General features: G+C 48.8%; 1 protein-coding gene across 5 annotated transcripts; it reads right to left on the minus strand.

Moving 5' to 3' along the window:
• Nucleotides 1–412: 412 nt before the first annotated feature.
• Nucleotides 413–10,796, minus strand: Cdk5rap3 (CDK5 regulatory subunit associated protein 3). Of its 5 annotated transcripts, none has more exons than XM_015495540.2 (14): nucleotides 10,651–10,787; nucleotides 10,406–10,451; nucleotides 7,479–7,610; nucleotides 7,116–7,216; nucleotides 6,533–6,581; nucleotides 5,699–5,877; nucleotides 5,348–5,484; nucleotides 4,983–5,127; nucleotides 4,289–4,390; nucleotides 3,800–3,878; nucleotides 3,135–3,223; nucleotides 1,369–1,574; nucleotides 850–1,021; nucleotides 413–737 (listed from the first exon to the last, which is right to left on the minus strand). In XM_015495540.2, exons 1-14 carry the CDS (start codon nucleotides 10,708–10,710, stop codon nucleotides 672–674), a joined length of 1,563 nt encoding a protein of 520 aa, XP_015351026.1. In that variant the 5' UTR covers nucleotides 10,711–10,787; the 3' UTR covers nucleotides 413–671. The 5 variants fall into 5 exon arrangements, with proteins under 5 accessions (XP_015351026.1, XP_048645740.1, XP_015351027.1 ...); XM_048789783.1 differs by having other exon boundaries at nucleotides 10,322–10,451; nucleotides 10,651–10,671; XM_015495541.2 differs by lacking the exon at nucleotides 10,651–10,787 and adding an exon at nucleotides 10,631–10,649.
• Between the last annotated feature and the right edge of the window lie 543 nt (nucleotides 10,797–11,339).

An 11,339-nucleotide genomic window follows, 5' to 3' on the forward strand; every position in this document is an offset into this window, starting at 1 on the left:
GCAGGAAGTGAACAGGCAGCTAGTGAAGGTGACAACTCCTGTCTCCACCTTGTTTACCAGACCCTTCCTCCCCAACCGCATTTCCCCTCTGCCTGGAGGTAAGCTGTGATTAAGAGGAAAATACAGCTTTTCTGGCTCCAACAGGGCTGCCACTTGAGTGCTCCCCTCGGGCTGCTGGCCGGAGTGGGACAGCCCAGGCCCACTGTTATGGAGACAGAAATCCAGCTGCCCAAGCCTTCTCAGAGCCCCTTGCTGAACCATCTGTAGTATTAATAGGGTCCCCTTTATTACCAGAAGCAAAAAAGAAAAACCCTTAGCCTGGGGCTCTATAGTGATAGCTGATGGCCCAGGGAGGCCACCTGGATCACGAACACATGAAGTGATATAAGTAACCGTCAGCAGTAAACCAAGAGGCTTTTGCTCTTTTATTAAGTCCAATTCAACTAACTACAAGCAGCAGCTGTGGTTCAGGCTGATAGGCCACAGGGCCAAGCCAAACAGTTTCTTGCAGAGTGCCAGGTCCCCATCCAGGGGATGGTTCCTTCCTCTGGCTCTCTGTCCTCCAGCCTGCCTGGCTTCTTGAGGGGAAGGGCTTCACAACATCAGCCCCGGCAGTCCCACCTCCACCTGAGGCTGGGGAGATGGACAGGCAAGAACACAGAGGGAGAACGTCAGACAGAGGTTCCCATCAGGTTCACAGGGCGCCCGCTGTACCTCTTGGAGATGTCAGCTTCAATCTAAAAGATAGCAGTACCAAGTGGGCAGGAAGCAGAGGCAGGTGCAATGCCTCCTTCTGTAGAAACAGGGTGGGGGGGTTCCCATGTGAGGGGTCTGCCTGTCCTGTCTTACCAGCTTCTGCAGCTCCTTGGTCTTCTCCAATAGCAGGTCCAGCTTGGGCTCCAGCGCTGCCTGCTCCTGAAGTGCCTCCTGCTGCTTCTGCACCATCAGCTCTTTCTTCAAAGCCAACAGCTGGGACTGTTTTAGTTTTTGCTGGAGGAATTCTGTCACTCGGTCCACATACCTGTGCAGAGCACTCAGTAAGGATTGATAGAGCTGTGCACCTTGAGCAACTCCATCCAACTGCTGGACAGGTGAGGCTCACAAACCAATTCCCTAATTGCCTCTCACCCTCATATACTTAAGTCCTTGTTTTGTAAGGAATACCCATTCTGGGTCCCCCTTCCTACTTGGGAAGTAGATCCTGCCTGTATACACAAACCACTCCTATCTTGCCCCCCGCAAACCCCTCTATCCTCAGGAGGTGATGTCATGGGATGCAGGGATTAGATTTAAGGGGTCATGGAAGAAGAGGAGGAATACAAGGGGAAGAGCTCAAGATGATGGAGCCTAGCATCAGGTTAGCCAGACCTTGGTGAGGCCAGAATCATAAACAGGTGTTGCATTTGAAGACTGGTGAGCCGACCAATCAGATCCTGCAGTGTGGACACCATGGTGACCATCTTTTCTTTGGTCTGGCCCTGTAGAATGGCGGGAGCCAACTGAAACTGGCTCACGGACAGGATGTCGGCCTCCTCACTCATCTCCACTGCTCTCTGGGACAAGAAGATCTCGAGCTGAGGACAGAAGAGTTGACTCAAATTAAGAAAAGAACTCAGAAGCTAAGTCCTCAGGCTGCTCATCCTGGGAGAAGGAGCAGAGTAGTGAGGGCTGGACTTTGGGTGAGGCAGTTATCACTGAACATGTTCATGGCTAGAAACTCAACAACTGCAATGTAAGAGTGTGCAGCAGCCTCCACTGTCATTCTGTGGTCCCCCATTCTGACCTCAGGCCAGTCCAGCTCTAGACCTCCATCTTTTCTCCCTAGCCTGTGGCTCAGATAATGAGAATGAAGAGATTCAAAGGTTTTCTCCACCCTAGTGAAGGTATTTATTTTCTCTTCATGAGGGGAATGAGATTCAGGGAATCGGAATCCATGTTTGAGAAACCCTGGATTAACACAAGGCCAGAAAGAATATGAGGGCCATATCTAGTCAGTCTTATTCTGCCATAAAATCTTGATACCTTTTGTCCTGCTTATCCCTTGAGGCTAAGAAAAGCCTCTCTGGGGAGAAAGACAGAACCCAGTGAGGGTTGAGATCTTTCAGGAGGGTCTCCCCAACCTGTAGTCCACTCAGAAGGATAGACCCCAACTTTCCAATCCTATAACAAAAGGGCAGCTGAGAACACCAGCTTCTTATTGGGGCTGCCAAAACCTCAGCCACAGGAATTGTATTTCAACTCAAATGAGATGGAGTTGTTTTTGTTTTTGTGGTACTCAGGATTGCACCCAGGAGCACTCTGCCACTGAGCTCTACATCCCCAGTCCTTTCTTATTTTCTTTTATTTTGAGACAGGATCTTGCTAAGTTGCCCAGGCTGGCCTTGAATCTGAGATCCTCCTGTCTCAGTCTCCCAAGCTATTGGGATTATGGTTGTGAGCCACCACCCAGCACAAGATATTATGTGGTTCCCAACTTGCTCAAAACCTCCAACAGCTTCCCAGCTCATGAAGTCAAACCACAGTTCTGACTCTACATCTCTGAGCTGTTCTTTCATTCCCCGAACCCAGGGCCCTCTGCTCAGCCACATGGCCTCCCTGTTGTTGCTCAAATGTACAAAGCACGCTTCCACTTCTGGGCCTTTATAGTGGTTCCCTCTGCCCAGAAAGCCCTTCCATCAGATACCTGCATGTCAAAATTGCCTACAGTCTTGACTTATAGTCACCTTCTCAATGACACTTCCTTGATCCCCAGATATAAACCACAGTCCTGACCAACAATATGAGTTTGTCTCCCTCCCCTGCTTTCTTTGTGTTACTTAGTAGTATCTAACATAAACTGCATACTTATCTGTTTCTTATCTGCTTTCCTGCTAGAACATAAGTTCCATGAGAGCAAGGACTTTGTCTTGTTCATTGCTCAAGCTCTGGAGTCTAAGACAGTGCCAGACACTCTGGAGGTGTATGAGAAACATGAGCTGAATGAATGGGGGCATCCTAATACGTTAGGCTCCTATTCCAGGACATGGAAGGCACTCAGCATCCCTCACGTGAATAGGGTCAGGTCAGGCCAGGGGTCAGGAATGATGCCACCTGTGCTGAAGCAAGGCCTCCCCACATCCCCCAGGTGACAGTACCTCCATGAGCTCATCAATGAACTGATTCCGGGTCTCAGGGTATTCAAGAAGTGTCAGAGCATCTGGGCCTCTAGCAACACCTTCTGGAGCTGCCAGGAAGAGAGGGAGAGAAGTGAGGAAGGATCACAAGACTGGGGAAGAAAAAGATACACTTTAAAGTTTGAGAAGCCCTGACAGATTACCATGGACAGACTCACTGCACTAAAGGCTCTTCCCCAAGGGGAAAAGTTAACTTTCCCCAGGTGTCTCAGGCCTAGTCAGGCCTTCCTGCTCTAACCCGCATCCTGCCAGGAGAACCACAGAACTGGATTTCAAGGAGCACTAAGCCGGGCAGTGGGAGGTAAAGTGTCGTCCTGCACTGCCCTCTAGTGGCTCTGGTCACTGCTACAGTCTCCCTGCTGGTGGTCAGACTTTAGGACCAAGCTGGTCCCCTTAAGTCCCTGCCATCAGTACAGGTGACCCACATTCAGTCTCTAGAAACTTTGAGAGTTTCTAAATAGTTCAACAAATTTCCTGTGTTTCCCTCCACTGACATCCTCAAGATTTTGAGAAACAGTTAAATGTGCAAGAAGCCGAATTTCAACAGTATTATTTTTCTTTGTGCCTAGACTCAGGGGTCCTTGAGCACCCCACTCCTGCCAGGGCTGCAGGGATGGAGCACTTACCCTGGGTTCCTGCTTCAAGCACTGTGATCTGAAAAGCAGTAGCATCATCTCCCCAGTCTATCCCCTCAACTCCAGCATCCTGGATAGAGAGCAAAGAACCCAATGTTGGGAGAATTTCCCCAAGCCCAACGGGCCGGAAGAGACAAAAGGCTTTGAAAAGTTCAATGACTGAAAACTCCAATTTCATTAAAGTCTACAACGCTGAGGTAGGTGACAAAGATGGCAAGTGTGGGCCCAGTTATGTTGTCACCCTTTTCCCCATTTTTCAGGTTCCCACCTGCCTTTACCCCCACCTCTTGCTCCAAACCACAAGAGAAAGGAGGTCCAAACTCTGACATGTCACTTCTGAAACTACCTTCCTTGGACTGCACCTGGCCTTGGGGTTGTGAACTTGGATTCAGGCCTTTACGGACACAGACAACACTTTTCTATGGCCGAAGCAGGACCACACAAAGTCCTCAAAGAGAAGGACTAGGAGGATGTCCTAACCTTTGACTCAGATTCCAGGGAGATGCCCCAGTCGATTCCAGAGACTTCAGCAGAGATGCCGGCATTGGAAACTGTCTCCATCCCAAAGTCGCCCCAGTCAATCTAGAAGGCAAAAAAGTGTTAGCTCAAATAAGACGTGTAAAACGAAAAGGAAGGGGGCTTGCTTTCCCATGGGCCTTAGCTGCTTCTATAGGGAGGACACATTCAAATGCAATAGGCTCCAAGTTCCCAGAAGAAAGTCATCTTCAGAGAGCTCAAGTAATTGAAGGGCTTCTCGTTCAACAAAAGCCAGCCTACTGATGTTCTTTAGCACTTTTCTGTACTCTGGTCGTAAGAAGGCCAGAAAAGTAAAGGAACAGAGTCTTCTAGATCTTCCTGCCAATAGTTTTGCTCACAAGAACCTCCTTTATGCTAGGTGTGGTGGTGCACACCTGTAATTCCAGCAACTCATGATGCTGAGGCAGGAGGATTGCAAGTTTGAGGTCAGCTTCTACAACTTAGCAAGATCCTAGGAAACTCATGAGCCCCAGTCTCAAAATAAAAAATTGAAAAGGGCTGGGGATGTCTGGGTTCAATCCCTAGCATCAAAACAATACCCCCATTCACTCTAGAACTCTGAATTCAGGTCAGAGTTTAGAGTGTGTGCTGATGGGGCAAGGAGCACTCACTCAGCTCCTAATGAGGCCTATCTTACCGCATCTTCTTCCAATTGCTCAGGAGGCTCCTCCAGGCATGGCCGCTCTACCACAGACGGCTCTGTTCCCGTCCTCCATTCATACACAGTTGAGTTTCCCCGTTTCTGCACGTACCGCAGCATCGGCAACACCTGCTCTGTGGGGCTTCAATAAAGCACACAACTGACCCTCCTACTAACCACTTGGGAAGCCAACACTGGGCTCTAGCCTGGGTCACATGGTCAAATGGGCAAGACTCCCACTGATTCAAGTATGTACAATATTGCTTACATATCATGTGGGAAAAACATGCATGGAGAAGAGAAAAGAGACAGGAGAACAGGCAAACCATCCCTCCTACAGAGAAGCTTGAAGTCCTTTTTACCTTTCACACACAAACTCTACACAGGCCTGGTACAGGTCGATGGCTTCCCCCAGGGACTGAGCCCCTGCCCCAATCTCAGTCAGCTGACTTGGCAGGTCCTTCACCAGGGCCAGCAATTCTCTTCGGACATTGTCTCCCTAGAGAGGGGAGAGAAGGGGAGCCAAGACAGATGTGGCAGAAGGGAGAGTCTAACAGGCTAAAGAAAATATCCAAAGACTAGAGACAGGTAAGACACTGGGGCACAACCCAGCCAAGAAGGAAGTCTTTGCCGGCAGCAGAGGAGCAGGGCTCAGGCACCCTCCCACTGTGACAAGGCACCCAGATGCCCATTCAACCACAATGCCTGCTCACCGTGATGCCATACTGTTTGCAGGAATGATAGAACTGCTCACGCATCTCAGCAGCCCCTGCCTGGCCCTCCTCCTCTTTGCGGCTGTATTCTTGTTGCAATTGCTGGCACTTAGCAATCTGCTTCTTCAGCAAGGGGATCTCGTAGTTGACATTCCGAACCAGGAGGCTAGAAAGTTCCACTGAGGAGGATCCAGGAAATTCACCCCAGGACACCCACACCCTAAGGCAAGTATGCCCAAGGATGCACACAAAGATGCCCTAGCACGATGGGTTAGGAGCAGGGATTGACTCCCTAGCACCCACTTCCCTATTGTGGAACCTGAAATGAGTTAAGTAGCCTCTCTATTCCAACTCTCAACTGTGAAACAGGGACAATATTTACCATGCAAATCCATATGAAACCCCAAGCACAATTCCCTGCGTTTAGTAGACGCTTAGTAAAAAGTAGCTGTTATGATTATTTATACTATTCAAAAACACAACCCAAAGTACAACTGACCCTTTAGTTGTTCTCTCAGGCACCCAATATGACCCATGCCTCTTCAGCCTAGCATTGAATAGGGGTTCAAAGAGGTTGGGGAAGCACACCCCAGCTTACCAAGGGAGGGAAAGCAGGTCAGGCACTTGCTCAGTCAGGCTACAAATGCCCATTACTTGCCCAATCCTCCTCCTGTCCTAGCACTTTGTGGAACTGATTTTCCCACCTACAAACAGGCAACATCTACACTCTAGTCTCTCCCCACCATAAACTATGTCTTCTGTAAGCCTGGTGTCCTCAGAACTCTGGGAGGGGGCCTCCCCGTGGATGCCAGGGCTACTTTAGGGCCACTTTACCTAAGTAGGTATTGTCCTTCTCATACAGGGCTACGATTTCTTGCCAATCCTGAGTAGAACAGAAAGAGTACGTCAGCCAGACTCAGCAGTCACCTCGCAGTTCACTCACTTGACAGGGGAGGCTCTTCCAGCCTTTTCATTAGACACAACATCCTTGCCTTCTTCAGAAACTAATGCTGGCCAGACCATATGGGTGTTTTGTGTGTATGTGTGTTGGGGAGGTACTGGGGATTGAACCCAGGGAACTCTTACTACTGAGCTATATCACTAGGTCTTTTGCCAAGGCTGGCCTGGGACTTACGATCCTCCTACCTCAGCCTCCTGATTTGCTGGGATTATAGGTGTGTGCCCCCACACCCAGCCACATACTTTTAAGAGCATGGTGCTAACAAGTGATCCCCAAAGGGGAAGGTCAGAAAATGTAAGCCCAGGGGAAGGATATACTTTCAGCATAAACTACAGGGACAGAGGGAAAGTTCAGGACATAATCTATGTAGATATGTCTATAAATCTTTAAAAAGACCAGAGAGGCACTAGCCCCATGGACTGGGGCCACACATTACCAGCCCTTGGCTACACTTACCTTCATCCGCTGTGAAGAGTACCGGCCAAAAATGTTTTTTGTGGAAGCCTCAGTGCCTTTGAGAAGGTCCACAATTCTCAGGCAGTGGAAATAGTGAATGTCTGGAAGACAAGGAGGAGTGAGGATTTAGGATTACAGCATCTTCCCACCTCCTGACCTTTGCAGGTGGCTGACCCATGGGTCCTACACTGCCAATAATTTCACCATGTAGCTCTCTCCCTTCATCATTCAACGTGGGGAAAAACCAGCATTTAAACTCCAAAATAAACTCTCTCTCTGGGGTCAGCCCTGCTGGCTAAACAAGCTCAGATGAAGCAAATTCAGGAAAGCAGAACTCAGGCAACATAGCCGCAGTGCACTCACAGGACCCAGAGAGCAGCTGGGCGATCTCTTCGCTCTCTGGCATGTCCTGGATGGCAGCATTGATCTTCTCTCGAATCGTCAACACCAGACTCTGCCATTTCAGGTTGCAGTGCCTTCTATCCACCAGCCAGTCTGCACGAAAAACACCCAAATCACAGCATACCTTCATACCACCTAAATGCCATCACTATTAAGCTTAACACACTGAGAAATTAACTAAAGTTGTCTTTGTATTGTTTAAGGTATGGGAAGATGAGAAGAAAGGTTTGGGGCTAGACAGACTCTGGTGGCCTGTCTTTATCCACAGTGATTTTTATAGAGCAACTGGCTCAACACAGAAATAAAGCAAACCTTTAAATTGGTCTTGACAGGAAAGTGCAACTTTTACCACACTAAATTCTCCATATTTTGCTTCTGTGGGTAATTATATCTTTCTTGTTGACAGAGGATGCTGCTCAACTTCCATGTCCTCAGGGCTGGGATTAACCATGACAATGGAAAACACAGGCAGTTATGCCAAGTACCGGATGAATGAACAACTACAAAGCTCCTAATACCTACAGCGCCCCAAGGACTAGATAACACTAGTCTATTCTTCACAATGAAGTGCCACCCTGCACACGTGACTATAAACTTGACTGACCTCAAGGAGTCTGGACTGTTTTGTGGTTTCAGAGCCAAGCACATTTCCACATTTCCTCAATAGAAGAGATCTCTAAGATCTAGGTTTTGTGGTTAGATAGTCCAACTCAGGGGTGCTTGACCATTGACCTACATTCCAGTCCTTTTAGAGACAGGGTCTCATAAGTTGCCCAGATTGGCCTCTTTTTTTTTTTTTTTAAATATTTATTGTTTAGTTTTCGGCAGACACAACATCTTTGTTTGTATGTGGTGCTGAGGATCGAACCCGGGCCGCACGCATGCTAGGCAAGCGCGCTACCGCTTGAGCCACATCCCCAGCCCCCAGATTGGCCTCTTAACTTGTGATTCTCCTGCTTCAACTTCCCAAATAGCTGGGACTACATACCACCAGAACCAGCCATGTGACCTTCATTTTTTAATGTCCAATACATAAAACAGTACCTGGTAGAGAGCTAACTCAGTGAATGCTCATTTACTGGTTCTTTCATTTCCAAATACAAATTCACACATTGAGCACACAGGGCCTGAAGAACTGGACAAGTGTGAAGTAAGGCCAAAGAAGGTCCACTGGTGGCCATCACATAGGACTAAATGGCTCCATACAGTGCTTTACCACTGAGTTACATTCCTAGCCCCCTAAATGGCCCCATGTAGTGGCGAATTTAGAACCATGGCCTTTTGCTAACAAATCTGTCAACTGGTCAAAAACTATGATCCCATTCCAGAATCAGTAATATTCCCTCTTCTGTGTTCCTCTAAAATTTATATTTATAAAGAAAAATCTCATTGCTGGGCGTGGTGGCACATGCCTATAATCCCAGAGGCTCGGGAGGCTGGGGCAGGATGATCTCAAGTTCAAAGTCAGCCTCAACAACTTAGTGAGGCACTGAGCAACTCAGCAAGACCCTGTCTCAAAACGAAAAAAAAAAAAAAAAAACCATAAATTCATAGATGTCATAAAATGAGGAGCAAAGAGCTGTGTTTGATTATCTTCATGGCAAGATTGGCATTAAATTGATGAGTCCAATGAACATTTTTAAATGCCAGGACTGTACATATGCCCTGAGATGGTCAGAATGAAGAGGTCTTTCCTTGTTTTGAACTGGTAAAGAGGTATGCAGACCAGATAGAGGTGGTCTGGACACTAAAAGATCTCTATTTACTTTCACTGGTCTTGGTTATACTGTGCCTGTAATCCCACTTACTTGGGAGGCTGAGGCAGAAGGATCACAAGTTGGAGGCTAGCCTGTGCAACTTAGGAAGACCCAGTCTCACAACAAAACAAAAAGTGCTAGGGATATAGGTCAGGAGTAGAGTGCCTGCCTAACACCTGCTGGGCCCTAGGTTCAATCCTCATAAACGGGAAGGGGGGGGGGAATCTCTATTTCCAACTGAATTTGAAGTCCCTCTTCCCCCTAAAATCAAGGGGAGATGGAAGCTTTTTTTGGAGGGGATATCATGGATTGAACTCAGGGGTGCTCAACCACTGAGCCACATGCCCAGCCCTATTTTATATTTTATTTAGAGACAGGATCTCCCAGAGTTACTTAGTGCCTTGCTTTTGCTGAGGCTGGCTTTTAAAATTTTTTAAAATTTAATATTCATTTTTAGTTGTAGTTGGACACAATACCTTGATTTTAGTTATTTATTTTTATGTGGTGCTGAGGATTGAACCCAGGGCCTCGCCTACTGCCATAACCCTAGCCCCTTGAGGCTGGCTTTAAACTCAGGATCCTCCTGCCTCAGCCTCCTGAGCCGCTGGGATTATAAGCATGCGCCATTGCGCCTGGGGAAAGCTTTAAAAAAAAAAAAATGGAATCCAAAATTGAACCTAGGGTGCTCTAGTTAGACCCTTCTTAATTTTTTTTTGAAATAGGTTATAGCTAAATTGCCCAGGCTGGCCTTTAACTTGTGATCCTTCTCCCCCCCCCTCCTGAGTAGCTGGTGGTGTACACCTAAACGGAAGTTTTTAAGATGGTAAAGTTTTTTCCCCGACAATGCAAAGGGCATTGTTGAGCCAGACAGACTTGTTTCAATTCAGATCTGCCACTGACAACTGATCATCTGTCACTCAATAATATGATTTGATAACATATGTTTAAGTAGAAAACCTTGGTTAAGTACAGACACTCTGCGGTTCTTCCCCGCTGCTCTTAGTCTGGTCATTGAATAAGGTAGGCGGTCAGCACCTCAACCCACACTTTCAGAGCTCTTGGCTGTTGGCGGCAGGGGGCAAGTAGCAGGCCTCCCCCGACAGCCGACTACGCGGGGTCGCCCCCTCCTACCGAGCAGTTTGCTGGTCTGGATGTCGATGGGCAAGTGCTGATGATCCTGGTGGGAAACACGGCGGGGAGGGGCTCCTGAGCGCGTGGAGGGGACGCGCCCCGCGCGCACTCATTTCAGTGTCCCAACCGCCTCCCCGAAGGGCCAGAGCGACGGGCCCGCAAAGGCTGAGCACGGGAGACAGATCAGAGAGTCAGGAAAAGGGTCCCGAGCCAGTTCCCAGTTACCGCAACCCCGGTCTCCACACCTGCATCCTTCCTTCACTTCCGCTTCCGGCCGGAGACCCCGCCCCTCTCCGCCTCACCATCAATCCAGTGCGGGTGTAACTAAGTCTCAGTTTAGGCGCAAACGGGCCTACTTCGGCCACGTAGCTGCCTTCCGCGTAGCCAATCGGGGCGCACGCGTCCTCCCTAGCGGCAAGCCCCGTCCACCCCGAGGCTGCGAATGGCTGAGTCTAGAAAGGGCGGGAGAACAGGGGACAGCCAATGGGAGGCGTAAGGCGGGCTCAGTGATGCAGAGCGCAAGGGAAGGGGTGCAGGGAAAGGGCTGCAGTGGCGGCGCGGCTACAGAAGGTGGCGCCCAAGAGCTTGTCCCCGTTCCTTTCTCCCAAAGAGGGCACAGATACCCCTTCTGTACTGACCTACGCGTCCGCAGGCAGGGTGGTACAGAAGGGGTATCTGCGCCCTCCTGACGACATTTTCCGAGACAGTTGAAAATGCCTTCTTGCCTCCTTGCCTCACCTTACCGTTTACAGCAATTTGTAGATCTCTTCTGACACTTATCATTCTTTGCCTTCTGATAGTAAACTTGGGTTGAGCACCTCCTTCTATTGGACTTTTAAGGAAGGGAAGGGAGAAGAGGGAAGATCAGGGAGATATCCTAAAGATAACACCTAGGGTAGGAGTGGTGGCGCATTCGGGGCCAGTCTGGGCAATT

The sequence above is a fragment of the Marmota marmota genome, unplaced genomic scaffold (assembly GCF_001458135.2).
Source record: "Marmota marmota marmota unplaced genomic scaffold, marMar, whole genome shotgun sequence".
Taxonomy (NCBI): domain Eukaryota; kingdom Metazoa; phylum Chordata; class Mammalia; order Rodentia; family Sciuridae; genus Marmota; species Marmota marmota.